This window comes from Vulpes vulpes, chromosome 9 (assembly GCF_048418805.1).
Source record: "Vulpes vulpes isolate BD-2025 chromosome 9, VulVul3, whole genome shotgun sequence".
NCBI lineage: Eukaryota > Metazoa > Chordata > Mammalia > Carnivora > Canidae > Vulpes > Vulpes vulpes.
This window is the reverse complement of record NC_132788.1, coordinates 88,241,513-88,257,105: the sequence shown is the minus strand read 5'-3', so window position 1 is coordinate 88,257,105 and position 15,593 is coordinate 88,241,513. Positions and strand designations below refer to the sequence as shown.

At 38.1% G+C, this 15,593-nt stretch overlaps 1 protein-coding gene across 2 annotated transcripts in view; it reads left to right on the top strand.

Moving 5' to 3' along the window:
* Positions 1–15,593, top strand: part of CACNA2D3 (calcium voltage-gated channel auxiliary subunit alpha2delta 3) — an 833,608-nt gene that overhangs the window by 783,671 nt on the left and 34,344 nt on the right. For both annotated transcript variants that reach the window (XM_072720752.1, XM_072720750.1), the window contains one exon: positions 1,361–1,472. In XM_072720752.1, coding sequence (XP_072576853.1) covers positions 1,361–1,472 — 112 coding nt within the window. The remainder of the gene's footprint in view (positions 1–1,360; positions 1,473–15,593) is intronic.

The window sequence follows — 15,593 nt, the reverse complement described above, 5'->3', positions numbered from 1 at the left end:
ATGTAAACTATATATTCTATATATTTGTAAATACATGTTTATATTTCCATATAAACATCAGCCAAAAATTTGTACAAAGTTTGGGTATTAGAATCCTATGAGAGCATTCTACTGGTTATATATATATATATATATATATATATATATATATATATATTTTTTTTTTTTTTTTTTTAGAGGAGTAGGGAGGGGCAGAGGGAGAGAGAGAGAATCTTGAATAGGCTCCACACCCAGTGTGAAGCCCCATGCGGGGCTTGATCTTACAACACTGAGTTCATGACCTCAGCCCAAATCAAGTCAGATGATTAACCAACTGAACCACCCAGGCACCCCCTGTGGTAAAATGTTAATGAGTGACAAGTCCTGTGACAAGTACCCATACTATTGGCATCTTCATTTTACAGATGAGAATACTGAGGATTAGCTAAAGCAATGGAGCACAGGATTTGTACCCCAAACTTCCCCGATTTCAGTCTTTGCTTTTAACCCCTGTATTAAAGTACCTACTACCGTTATCATTTTAATGTTACAATGACTTTATTATAATGTTAGTGTTGTTGTTTCTCTTGTTACTGATTACTGTTGTTACTATGTATTATTATCATTAACTGACATTTACTCAGCACTCATTATATTGCAGATACTCTACTTAGTACTCAACATATATTGTTTCATTTACTTCTCACATCACCCTCTGATAGAGGGACTGTATTAGCCCCAATTTACACAAAAAATTTTTGAAATTTAAAGAGGCTCTGGAACTTGCCCACTGGACATAACTTGTTAACATTATTTTATCAACCACCAAGACTTTACCCACTAGGTACCCATCCATGTACCAGGGTTATCTAGTGCTGTATTACTGGACAAGGAACTTCATAATAGCAGGATTAGGTTCATGGCTGTGGTTCAAAGACATTACGTATTTTACTATTCCATATTTCAATTTTGTTTCTGTAATAAAACCACGCAAGTGTATCATGACCTTAGTCTCACCCTAAATAATACGGTGTAACTCCTATTTTATACATTTATTCAGACACACATATGTGTTGTTGCTAAGTTCAAGTCAGTCTGAAGTCAGAGATCTGTTGACTGATGTCGTCCCAGAAAGTATTCTTGTGATGCATAAATGATAGTGGATGAAGCCAACACAACGGCTTGAGGAATTATAGCTTATAGAGTTGCTTGGCAGATGAAATCACTTGACTAATTAGAAAATAATGCATTATGCTGTGCCTAGAAAAATCGCAGCGCGGCAGGAGCGGAACTGGGTTCTGAGTTACTGTGGGCTGCCAGTCATAATAAAGCCTGTGCCTGTGTTCTTTATCTCCCCCCACCCCCCCCACTATCCCTACAGCCCAGAAATTGAAACAGACCCTGGAGCCTTGTGATACTGAATATCCAGCGTTTGTCTCTGAGCGTACCATCAAGGAAACCTCAGGGAACATTGCTTGTGAAGACTGCTCCAAGTAAGCCTCCCGCCTCCCTTCTGCTCAGTGTAGTACATGTGTCCGGGTGCTCACGATCACAATGAGAGATGGAAACATGTTTGCCCTCTTGTGTGAGGAAGTGTGTCCACCAGCTTGGAAGAAGCATCATTTGGCTTTGCTAGAGAGGTCATTTAGAATTTGGGAAGCATCCGAAATGCTTGAGAACGCATCCTAGAATACATGAGGCTTTTAGTCGAGTTTATTGTTGATTGGAAAAAGTCCTAAGGTCCTAATTGGTGTTTTCCCAGTTGACAGTTGGCCATTTCAGCTAACTGTTGGGAAAAAGAAATCCTTCAGTGTCTTTCCTAGAGGCACCAAATCTTCGGGACTCACTGGGAATGAGTCTTGGTCACCTACTAGGCATTTTCCTGATTACTAATGACATTGGGCCTTTTTAAATGGTTTTATTGATCATTTGGGTTTCTTAGCTCTTCATTTCTGTTGGCAGTTGCCTGTGGGGTGATGAGTCTACTCTTCCTGATTTGGGTTGTGTATGTTTTGGGTAGGATTTCTCTGAAGTTGTATGCTTTACATATGTGTCTTCCTCATCCTTCATCGGACTCCTCACCTTTTATGATGTCTTTACATCCATAGAAATTTTCTTTTGCTTTTATTTTAATGTAATCTAATTTATTCTTCTGTGATTTGTGCATTTGTGCCGTAAGAAATTAGTCTCTGCCTCATGTCATAATGATATTCTCATGTAGTTTTATTCTGAATGCTCCAAAGTATTGACTTTCACATTTAGGACTTGAATCCCTTGAATGTATTTGTGTGTGTGCCATAAGGTAGGGTCTAATTTCATCTTTTTCAAAATAGTTGCCCTGTTAACCAGCACTGCTTATTGAATGGTCATTTTTTTCCCCAATTGATTTATCATGGCACCTGTGTCATATAGGATGTGTTCCCATCTGTATTCAGATCTGTTTCCAGGTTTTATGGTTTGTCAGGACTGATTTCAACCCCATATCTCTTAATTATTATAGCTTTATAATATGACTTGATATTTAAGAGAAAAAAATATCTTTTCCATAGTCTCTAAGTTGTCTTGACTATTCTTGTCTCTACTCTTTCATATTAATTTTGTAATCAGCTTATTAATTTCTATGAATTATGCTAGGGTTTTGATTAAAATTGCTCAAAGTTATAGATTAATTTGAAGATAATTGCTGTGTTTTATAATACTGGAAGTTCCCATTTGTAAACTAAGTGTGTCCCTTTATTTACATGTCTTTTAATATAGTTTTATAATTTTGTGTTAGATTTATACCTTGAAAGCATATAGTTTTTCCTGCCACCAGAAATGGCATGCATTTATAACTACATCTTCTAATTGGTAATTGCTAGACTCTGAGAATATCACTGATTTCCGTATGTTGACTATCTTGTATCCAGTTGCTAAATGGTCTGTTAGATTTAATAGTTTGTGTATGGTTTCTCTTGGACCTTTTTCTCACACACACTAATATCATTTGTGAAAATTTTCCTTTTTAAACTCCATACTTGTTTTGTTGGTAACTGGACTTGTTGACTAGAAGCAGTGAGAATAGACAACTGTATCTTGTTTCTAATTTAAGGGGATCTCTTCTAATAATTCCATGTTAACTATGATGTTTGCTATACGATTTTTTTATTGAGGTATAATTCACATACAATATCATATTAGTTTTAGGTGTACAACATAGTGATTCATCATGTGTATACATTATGAAAAGGTCACCGCAATAAATCTAGCTCCCATCCGTCACCTTGGAAAATTGATACAATGTCAGTGACTCTGTTCCCCATGATGTACATTACATCCCCATGATTTATTTATTTTATTGCTGAAAGTTTTTTACTTCTTGATTCTCTGTTCCCATTTGGTCTCCCTCTGCCTCCCCCCCCCCCCCCCCCCCCGGCAACCACCAATCTGTTCTCTTCATCTATAAATATGAGTTTTGGGTTTTTTTGCTGATTTATTTTTTAAATTCCACATGTAAGTGAAATCATGTGGTATGCTATTGGGTTTTCTAAACTGTTGTAAAATATTAATAATTTAAATTTGTCTCTGTAACTATTTTTAAGGAGATTTTGACAGTGATTTTCTTTCAAGTTTGTTTGTTTATGAAATCTCTACACCCAGTGTGGGGCTGGAACTCAGCACCCTGAGATCAAGAATCACTTGCTCTGCTAATTGAGCCAGCCAGGCACCCCCATTGTAACTATTTTTAAGTACAAAGTCCAAGAGCATTAAGTATGTTTGCAGTGTTGTGCAGCCATAACTGTTATCCATTTTCTGAGTTGCCTTAGATTTTTTTTTAAAGATTTTGTGTAATTATTCATGAGAGACACAGAGAGGCAGAGACACAGGCAGAGGGAGAAGCAGGCTCCCCGCGGGGAGCCTGTTGCGGGACTCAATCCCAGGACCCCAGGATCATGACCTGAGCCAAAGGCAGATGCCTAACCACTGAACCACCCTGGCATCCATGCCCTATATTTTTTGATAAATAACCTTTTATTAGGTTAAAGAAAACCTACTCAGGGGTGTTTGTTGCTCTTGTTGCTGTTGTTTGAAATTTGAACAGATGTTGGATTTTATAAAAACATTTTTTCCACATTCATTACTAAAATGTTAATATGTTGACTTACATTGATAAACATTTTTAAAAATTTAAATTATGAAATATATCATACATACTATATCTTTAAAGGTAGATAAATTATCTACTGTGAAAACATGCTTTCTTTCCCAAGATGGCCTTTCATTGCCTTGATTACAAAGAAATGAAAACCAAAACCATCTTGCTAGGTCTTCATGTTATATTGAATTTTCCATCTGTCCTCAAAAAGAAGAGGAGGCTAAGGTGCCTGGGTGGCTCAGTCTGCTAAGCAGGACTCTTGATTTTGGCTCAGGTCATGATCTCAGGGTCTGGGATCAAGCCCTGAGTCTGCCTTTGTGCTCAGTAGGGAGTCTGCTAAAGTCCCCCCATCCCTACTCCCCACCTTCCACCCCAGCCTCCCAGCCTTCCTCCCCCTCCCCACTCTCTTTCTCTGTCTCTCTCTCAAGTAAACAAATCTTAAAAAAAAAAAAAGAAGTATGGGCTATAATTTTCCTTTCATATATTGTCATTTGGTTTTGCTATTAAGGCTTTATTAAGGTCATTTTATTGTCACAAAATTACTTGGATCTTATAAATTTTGTATAAGATTAAATTATCTGGTTCTTTAAGTTTGGTAAAAATTTAACCAGAAAACTATGAATAGATAGGTTTTTCACTTTTTTTTTCTGTGTGAGTAATTTTGCAACTACTGAATTAGTTCGTTCAGTGGTTAGATATCTTTGGAATTGGTAATTCTGTTTCTTAGAAAAATGCCTATTTTTTCCCACTTTTCATGTTTATTGCATACATTTGTTAATAGAGTTCTCTTTTGATTAGAAATGCTGCCACATTTGCAATTTTGTCCCCTTTTAAATCAGTCTCTCTCCCTTCCCTCCTTCTCCTTTCTCCCCAACACCACCTCTTCTCACCCCCTCCCTTCCTCCCTCCCTCTGCCTCCCTCTTCCTCCCTCTTTCCCTCTCTCTTCCCTCCTCTTTCCCTCCCTCCCTCCCCCTCTTTCTTCCTCTCCCTCCCTTTCTCCCCCCTTCCTTCTTCTCCATCTCTCCCTACCTGTCCTTCCTCCCCCTTTCCTCTCTCTCCCTCCTTCCTCTCTCTCAGTCCTTCTTCCTGCTTCTCTCCCTCCCTCCCCTTCCCTTCCTTCCTCTTCCTCTTTCTCCCTACCTCTCTCTTCCTCCCCCTCCTCCTCCCTCTCCCAGTCTCCTTTCCCTAACTCCCTCTCTCCATTGTTTCCTCCTTCCTTCTCTCCCTCTCTGTACCTCTGAGATATTTGCTTTCTTTTTCTTTTCAAAGAACCATTATTTAGGTTGTTAGATTTTTCCCTATTGTTTCTTTGACTCTCAATTTTGTTTATTTTGCTTCTTATCTGTATTATTACCTTTCTTCTATGTTTTGGGGATTTACTTTTTATTATTTTCTAACATTTTGTGTTTGTTGCTTAGCTTTTGCAACTTCATTCATATATATAATAAACATATTATATATATATATATAATTTCTCTCTGCATTTCAGTTTATACAGGGATTTCATCATTATTTAGCTATGATAATTTTCTAATTTTCACCGTATTTTTGATCTGTAAATTTTTAAATAATGCTTTAAGATTTCCTAGTATATAAGTTTTGAGGCTGTTGTCTTTTTCTTCTTGATCGCTGATTAAATGACATTGTGGTCTGTATACCACATGATCTGTGCAGAGACTTACTTTGTATTCTAGTACTTGTCCAAGTGTTTTTGAAAGCAGGTTTCATTCTCTAATAGCTGAGTACAGGGATTAATGTGTATCTATTGGATCAAGCGTGTTTATTGTGTTAAAACTTTTGTTGTTGTTGTTCTATTTTAGATATCAAGCCCTCACCAGGCTTATGGATCTTTCCACTCCTTCATGTTATTCATTTACTTTGCTTTTTATATTTGGAAACTATGTTACTGTGGGCATCCCTGTTGAAGACCAGTATAGCTTCCTCTGATCACTACAGGCTAACCCTCTCTGGGAAAGTACTTTATGCGTCAGTGTCTATTTTGTTTGCTAATAGCACAGATGCAGTATTTCTTCGTTTGGTGACATTTCCTAGGCATGTTTTCCCCTTTCCTTCCATTTTCAACTTTCTTTTTTCTTTTTGCCATTTTGCATTAGGATTTTGTCTTATAAATAGAATGCAGCTGGCTTTGGCATTTTTATTATCTCCATTATTGGAGATTTAATCTTTTATAATTTACCATGCTTAGATAAGTTTGAATTTATTTCTGCCATCATTTTATAGACTGTCTATCCCTAGACTCCTTCTTTCTTTCTTCCTTCCTTCCTTCCCTTCCTCCCTCCCAGCTTCCTCTCACCACCCTGTTCCTCCCTCCCTCCCTTTCTTTTGCCTCCAATTGGACCTATTGAATTTTCTCTATTTCTGTTTTTCCCTTCCTAGTATGTAAGGTATGCACTCTTTTCTTGTAGTATTTACCCTTAACCTTGTACAGGTTTCAGGATCTCTTCCCACTCTCAGAACCTCTGACTTGGATTACCTCTCATCTCTTTTATGTGATATTTCCTAACATTTTAGCTCTTCTGTGTTTTTACCCCACCAAATACGTTATTATTGCTGTTGCTGCCTGTAGTAAATGAGATATTTACCAGTTTGTCTACTATTTTTTTAAAACCATTTCTTCTTGCTTTACAGTATTTTAGAAGTTGTTTTTTTCTTTCAGCAATGATCTAGAAATGGTAAATGATCTCATTCTTTGTCTGAAATGCTTTATTTATTATGTACTCTGCAGTGATAATTTAGCTCCGCTATCTAAATTGAAATATTTTGAAGATACTATTCTACTGTCTCCTGAGCTTTAGCTTTGCACCTCTATAGGTGGTCTGGATTTCCCCCCTCTCAGAGGCTTTTTAAATATCTTTGATATTCTGAAGTTTCACTGACATGTGTCTAGATATAAAAATATCCTTCTCTGTGTTTATGTACTTTCTCCTGGGTAATTTCCCTCAACTTGAGTTCACTAATTTCCTTTTGGTTGTGTCTAGTCCACTGCTTGGAGTCCATTGAATTTTTAATGTGGATATCTGTCTGTTTATTTTTAGATGTATTATTTGCTTCTTTTAAAAAATCTGTGTCTTCTTATATACTTTAAAGTTGCTAAGAAAGTAGATCTGAAAATATCTGTGTATTCTTTATATAGATTCATATTCTCAAAATTTCTAGACCTAATTATAAAGGCCTTCTAAGGTTGTTTCAGTAGTTTAGATTTGGAGAGGTACCAATTTCCTTGTCTCTTATGTCTGCTTTCTTTCCTGGTAGATAATTTGCTCATGGTGCTGTCACTTTTGACTGTGAAATGATTTTTACTATTAATTATTATTTCTGTGGGAACAGAATAGAGCCTGAGTTTCTCTTCACAGTAAATTTACAGTTGGGCTTTAATCATGTATCCTGTTAGTATTGACTGCCTGGGAATTCTTGTTATGTAAGTTTTTGTATTTAGGAGTTTCTGCATCATATAATTACAGTAAATATTTTTCCTGAACAGCATGTAGTTTCGGCTTAAAGTTTGATTTCTCATGCTAATACTGTTTTGCTTGTTCAGACCCCAGACAGCACCAGATTACTCACTTTTTTTACACTTAGCTATAAATGTTCAAGTTGGCTTTTAGTGTCTTGTCTTGTAAGTTCTTTTGTATTTAAACATGCTTGTGCTGTTTTACTGTTTGATCCAGCATATCTAAGTGTTTAGAGCAGGATGGTTTCCATACTGGCTTAATCTGCCATGTTATAGTTTACTATTCTGACCGAGGACATTCTAGAGCTCCCACAAGAAAGCCTGGGAGTATACAGGTTTAGCACAGGAGCTGTGGCATCAGGAAGTTGAGAGTGTGTGAGCCCAATGACAGTAACTGCTAGCTGTGTGACCTTGAACAAAAAACCTAAACTCTCCTGAAACTCAGCTTCTTCCTGGGTAAGTTGGGAAATATTAATAGTAAGCATATCATAGGCTTGTTGTAATAATAAGGTGGGAAAATTTTTGTTGTGGATTTAGCATGGTGCCTGGAATAGAGTAAGTTCTCAATAAATGGCCACCTTTTATACCAGCATAATGCCATACCAATTTTGTAGGCAAAGATTTTAGCCCCCATTAACTGTTCTATAAAAATGTGCATTTTCCTTTTGATAGCCTTACATCACTTCACTACTATAGAATTCCTGTAGGGAAAGGTACAGCATATATGTATATCTCTGATGGCCACAGTTCATGTATACTTAAGGATTGTTGACAGGTCATGGCTCTGTGGCTCCGTGAAGTAGATTCCACTGATTTTATAATGACTGCAAACCTTTTTGACCAGAGAGATATATCCTCTGTAGTCATAACTACAGACTTCATAAGGTGGCCACTATTTCCTAGTGCACAATAGGTGATCAGATTTAGTGGAGTAAGTTAGTTTTTTTTTATTTCCATTCTAAATGGGAAAACAAATAGAACCAAGATAGATGATTGCTAAGCAATCAGCAATATTTTTCCTTGTTGACTTGTAATTAGAAGCCAAAAATATGAAGGCAGTTTGATTAAAATAAGTAAACTAAGATTTTAAACTAAAGAGAGACCACTTTTCATTCAGTGGAGGGTTACTGCATTCCTGCTATGGCCCAGGAACTCAGGTGAGTTGGGAAATGCAAGGATGGATAAGATATGAAGTTGACTTCCAAGGTGTTCACATCCACTCTGATGAGTCCGCTTTGAGCTTTGAATTCCACACTGGGTTCAAGACTCACAGGAGGTTGGCAAGTTGAGTAAAGCCATATACCATTTGCTGGAAACACTGACAAGACACTGCAGGCTTCGGAGAATTTTCATTTCAGAGCTTCAAGACCACCGCCTGGTAACTCAGTCATATGCAACAGAAGCAAAATAATAAAGGCCCAGGGGTGGGAGTAGGGAGAGGAATGAAGACTTGTACTTTTCTTTTCTTTTTTTGGTAAATGTTTTATTGATGTGTAAAATGTACAGAAAAGTGTACAAACCATACATTTGCAGCATGATTTATTTTCACAAAGTGAACTTACCTGTATGAACAGCACTCAATTTGAGAAGTGAATGAACATCACAAGCCCCTCGGAAGCCCCCTACCTGGCCATGCTAGGTATAGCCCCCACTTACCATATGCCAACCACTCTCTCAAGTTCTAATATCAATGATTGGTTTTACCTGTTTCTAATGTCTAGCTTGTGAGGTGGCAATTAGTTCATAAGATGTGAAGGCTGATGTATTAGTGACCTTGAGGGGAGTTTCTAAGGAATCCACTTGCAGAACAAACTAAGGCTTTAGGAGAAAAAAATTAAAGATAACTCAGGGCTTCAGTGTACATTTCTTGATTATCTGTTATATCAAGTGCCGTACACACTGGGGCACACTTGTAGGGACCAGAAGCTAATGAGGCACACACATAATTCCTGCCCTCTTGGAGTTTACAGACAGGTAACTAGGCAATGTCAACACTCCATGCTTAGGGCTAAGATTATAGAGTAAATGTCACACAGAAGCACAGAACAAAGGCTTAGGGTGGTCAAGAGAGGCTCCCTGTAAGAAGTGGCATTTAATGTCAGACCACCAGGATATGTAAGAGTTAGCAGGTAAGAGTATCCAGGCAGAGGGAAGAGCCTTGCATAGGCAAGAGGAATTGTGGTTTGTTCAACAGATTGTTAGAGGTTCAGGGAAACAGGAATGCAGATCTGGAGGTGAGGAGGGATGGGAGAAGAGGCAAGGAATGAGTAATGTTGCCCCTTTGATTCTCCCGTCAAGAGAACTAGTCCTTTGAAGACTTCAGATGCTACTCCAATACCAGGATGGCACAACAGAAAACTTGTAAAGAAGGGAGAAAAAAATAATGATCCAATTCCTGATGATGGGAGAAATGACAGCAATCAGAGTGACAATAGTGGTTTCTTGAAGCAGAAAGTCGTGATTCAGATAGATCATTTGCTGCCGCACCTTTCCCCTGCACCACCAGCACACACACACACACACACAAACACACACACACACAAACACACACACACACACACACACACTCCTGTCCTAATAGAGGAAAAAACCCACTTGTTTCTCCTCCTCCATCCCATCCTCTTTTTAAGGATTAGAAATTGAAAGATCAGTGGGGATAATTAGATGAATGAAAAAAATCAATCCATGACTATTTTTTTTCTAATCCAAAAATCCTTGTGAAGCTTTGTTATAAAATCATGTAGAGTTCTCGTATCATACCAAAAAAGGCCTATGATAATAGTCTCAGATGTACCTGAAGGCCCGAGCCTTTGAGTATCTTTTGCATATCTCTTCCTCTCTTTCTTTGCTTCATTTTATGAAATGAAATTTATTAGAAGGTATATCAGAGGATTTATCAAAGTATTTATGAAGATAACAATTTGCATTTTGTACGATCTTTGTATTCTTATAATGAAATATGCTAAGGAGAAAAATAATGTTATTTGACTTTTGTCATCTCTCCCTTGTTGATGGCCAGTAGATTTTCAACATGTTTGGTGGCAACCAGGAAGCTGAATTCACATTACTGCTTTATATCTAATTTGTGTAGAAATTTGTCAATCTTTACCTGGAAAAAGTGAGATTTTGCAGAACTGGTTCTCTAAGACAATTACTAATTCTCGACCAACTTTGTAGGTAACTTCAGGTCAGGGGCAGTGACTTTCAAAAATAACACAATTCTACAGCGTTTGGCCAGGAGCGAGCTGGAAACTGAGTTTGGTGAAAATTATAGCATTTCAGAAATTACGCACTAAGATCTTTTTCAAAGAAAAACATCTCGCCTCCCGCAATGGAACATACAAAACTGTGTCCATTACAAACCATTCTAAAGGCAGCGATTACTTTGCTCCACAAGCAATGGCAAACCATAGAGCAACAATCCCAAAGAACTGTGCGCTTCCCACGGGAACATGCTTTGTGCTGCAGTTTGTTGGGGGCTGTCATTAACAATCTTCCCATCTCTTAGAAGAAATCAGATGTCCTTGGTGCTTAAAATTTTGCTAGAACTCAGGAAACCATATCAGGTTGTTCCGGCCATATAGTAAAAGTCTTTTTGGTCTCCAGTGATCTTTGAAGACTGGCTGCTCCTGACTTAGTTTTTATATCCTGTTTCCAGAATCTCTTGATGGTTTTATATGGAAAATACATCAGGAGGTGACTCAGTTGCTCTAAATAGAAACCTTCAAATTGGCAACGCTAAAAGTGGACATTTATCTCTATATCATAGACAGATATAACAGAGGGACAGTATGCAATGTTTAAAAAAGGATTTTCAAAAATATAGGGTTTATTAAGAATGCAGGAGCCTAAAAGAAAATAAGAATTTACATAAGAATGTCATTAGGGTTGGTGGTTTGGCTGCTTTAACCAATAATTTTCGTCATTCAATATCCCACTGATTATTAAATTAATCTGTTATTCAAACAGCAATCGAAAACAACTCAGCCCATATTTTCTGGGCATTTGTGACTGTCAACAAGTTTAACAAAATTGGATATCTAAAAAGAATGTAATGTTTTACTATTTCCAATACGTTTCTTTCCTTCTTGATACCCTCTCAACCTTTGCTGAGACAAGATTCACTTGGAATGAAAATCAATCTCTAAGTTAACTACTTCTAGCTCGTTAAGAAAAATAATGAATCAAGAATAAAGGGAAACATGTGTAACATGTAGAATGCCAGAACTTTAAAATTCTTGTCACATTTCAATGCCGGCAAGATATTAATTTTTAAGGCAAATTAGATTTTTTTGATTGGTTTTGTGTGCGTGTGTATGTGTGTATATGTGTGTGTGTGTGTGTGTGCGTATGTCTTTTTGGGGGGGAGTATCACTCATCACTTTTCATAAAAATTATGTTGCCATTAGTTTCACTTTGGGATCAGAACACAAGCTTTGCTCATCTTCTTGGAAGCCCCAAAAGCTGTGGCTACACTTTCCTTCTCTCATCACTTCTCCCCATGCGCCTTTCATTTGTCCGCTAAACTGAAAGAAAGTAATTGGTCTCGAAGCTGTGTTGACATGTTTCGTGGGCTACAGTTCAGAGAACCATAGTTCAGGGATTCCATTTTCCTACAAACTACTCCAATTTCCTGTTGAGGTCTCACACTGGGTGGGCGTTTTACCACAAGTCTTCAGACTGTTCCCAGCGAATGCCCTGCAGGTGTTCTTACCAGTGGGCCTTCTGGAAACAACCTGTAAAATGGATCCATTGCACAATGGGGACATGGCGTCCTGAGTCAAGGCTGAGAGGCTGGGCTCTGGGGTTGGACTACAATCTGGACTACCACACTTACTCATGCAAAAATTTTAACCAGTTATTTAAATGTCTGGGTTCTGCTCTGCTCATCTGCCCAAGGGGCATAATACCTGCCTCATAGAATCTGTGTGTGGGTTAAAAAAAAAAGTACAATGCTCATACTTAGCACAGTGCCCAGTACAGAGTAAACGCTGCATAAATGGGAGATATTTTTATAGAGCACAATCCACAAACCCATCTGTGTTGACAGGGATATAGGAAAACCACAGAACTCCAGTCAGGCTCCTCTTCCAGATTTCTTAGGCTGGAAGGTAAAACTAATAGTTTCAATCAGGGAAAGTAGTTGGTGAGGTTGTTGCTCCAAGAAGACTGTCCTAGATAAAGTAGATCTTGGATTTTTGCCACTTCCTGGATCTACTTGAGCACTTGGTTCATTAAAAAAAAAAAAAAAAATTGGAAATCTGAATTAGAGACTACACATATATTCAATAGTGATCAGATACTTCATTATACAAATTGGACACAGACTTTGCCCGTGGGAGTACATTAGTGTCATGAATAATGTAATTTGTAGGCGTTAAAATGTAACAGTTTTAACCACTTAATTTGCAAGAGTACACTAATTTGTTGAAATATTTTTGTATCTCCTGCTCTATAGATTCTTGCCAAACTACTGTACTCAATCTTGTTTAAAATGTGTAAATAAATGTGATTCAATTTCCCATGAAATAATCATTGGCCCTTTCCAGCAGGCTTAGTTCACTTCTAAACAAGACAACTTTCCACTCTACAATGAGATTAACACCAAAGGTCAAATTCTTCTCTTTGGAGATTGAGAGCTGTCCATCTTATTTTCCTCCATGTTTTCCCTTGGTGTCATTTTTACTCACTTATACCTTGCCATGTTGGCTGGGTAATATACAGAGCTGTGCATCACCCAAATCAAAATAGTTCCTGTCCCTTTGAATTTTACAGTGTCACACCTGCACTGTGGCAGAAGAAAAGAGCCTCCTCCTCCTTGCTAAATTCTTGCTTCCTATTCTGTATCTCAGAAAGCTTGTAGAAATAACTTCTGGATCCTAAAAGCAATTTATTTTCATCAAAAAAAAAAAAAAAAGATTTAAAACATGATGATCAAATCTGTAAGTTTCTTATCACTTGGTTATCTAATGTTGAGAATGTGCCACTCATCCCTTGATAAAGGGCTACCTTCTTTTCACATTACGGGTGTGGTGCCAGGTTTGAATAATTCAGTACTAGCTCTGACAGTCAACAGCCTCGTTAGTGCTGTATGTGTGTGGTTGCTAAAAACATGTTGGCTTAAAACTTAAAAAAGGGGAAGGGGAGGTAAATGCTTGTCTTGGGAGTTGTACTTTGAATTGTTGAAATAGTGCCGGAAGATGAAAACATGTCCCAGAGGCATTAGAATAATTGGGATTAAAACCTCTAGTTGATTTCCCTACCAGTTCTTTGGATCTCAATTCAATGAGATACTTCACCGGAGACACGACTTTACTGGTTCTCTTTCTCAGATGCTCACAGGATAAGGGTGCCCTATTCCAAATGCAAGGACGATTACAACTTTGAGGTTCCAGATAGAATAGTGGTTGTGTAGGTGTTGCTATCTTTACTTGCCCTTTGATAATCAGTGTTTGGAGAGGTTTTAGTACAGGAAATGTTGTAAATTACTGTTTTCCCTCTCGAGTCCATGATGCAAAATGAGAGGGGCGCATGTCTATAATGACTAGGCAGGTCTCTACCTGACATGAATTAGTCTCACAATTTCCCATTTGTACATTTCTTAATGTGTGGGAAAGCGGGGTGGGAGCACATGTAAGTTTGGCTGGGCTCACAACACAGTGAGGCTTTCCTCTTCCATGCCGGAGGGTAGGAGACCAGCATAGCCAAGGAATATTTTTAGAATGTTTATTTGCATGTGGAATGGAGGAGTGCAGAGCTGTATCCACACTATTGACGTTTTCGAGCTGCATTTCTGCGGTGCATTGTCTCCATCCCGATGGCTGTTTGTGCTGTGACGCCCACCATCCCTACCTCAAAGAGCAGTCTGTGTGCCTCCCTTGGGCTGCCTGTTGCTGCACCTGAAGTGGCTTAGCAAGTTGCCAAAACCCTATAGATGTGTGTTTATTAACTCTCCAGCTTGCCCTCCATTTGTTTAGCTTGGAAAGAGTTTATATATTCCTATGGGTATTAAAAACCCATCTGATGTATTAAAGGAGCTCAAAGGATCAAAAGTAGAAATGCTGCTTGAAATGCAGCATATTGAATATAGACATAAAATTTCTAGACACAAACCACTTTTTCACGGGACATTTTGTATACTCAAGAAGGGAATTCATTTTTTAATGATCAGCTTTTCTTTGGGATTGGCATTTCTCTCTCTCTTTCTCTCTCTCTCTCTCTCTCCCTCTTTCTCTTTCTCTTTTTCAGATGAACTCTACTTCCACCTTTTTAGGATTGCTCATGATTTTGACAGGAAAAGCCCTTGGCAACCTAGGGGTGGCAGACAATAATCTCTGTACCATCCTTATGCCTCGGAAGATATAGCCTAAGATCCTTAACAAACACATCAGCCACCAGCTAATGACTGAGGTTCTTTGTGCATTTGGTAGAAAAATGGGTGGAGAAGTTCCAAGATGAGGATCAGAACCACCCATGACCCACATAATTAGAGGTGTAACTGATGAGTCAAAATGATAAGGGAGAAATTCTCAGGCTAGGATCATTGTATCAGGTGCTTCTCAAACAATACACTGCAACATGGGCTTTTAGAAAACAAATTGGACATTTCACAAATGATTCCATTTCTGTTCACACAGATTGCCCCTGCATCCTTGCATTATTTTAGTACATCCAAGCCTATCTGAGAATTTATATACGATTTCTGTTTACTGAATGTCTGCTTTTTGCTGAGAGCTCCATATCTATTTCCATGTCTAGCATTCTTTCCATTTTTTCATTTCATCTGCATTTCACAAAGTAGGAACTCGAGGCTCAGAGTAGTATAGGCCCTGATCGGTGTTACAGAGTTGCTAAGTACTTGATTTGAGTTAGGTCAGCATCTGCCTGACTCTGAAGCCTGATAGTGAATTCCTGTGGCATCCAGGCCTCTCTGTCATGGTACCAAGTCATTATGTCAGACTGGGTTCATCTCACCATTAAGGTTTCCTTTGGAAACTGACATTTCC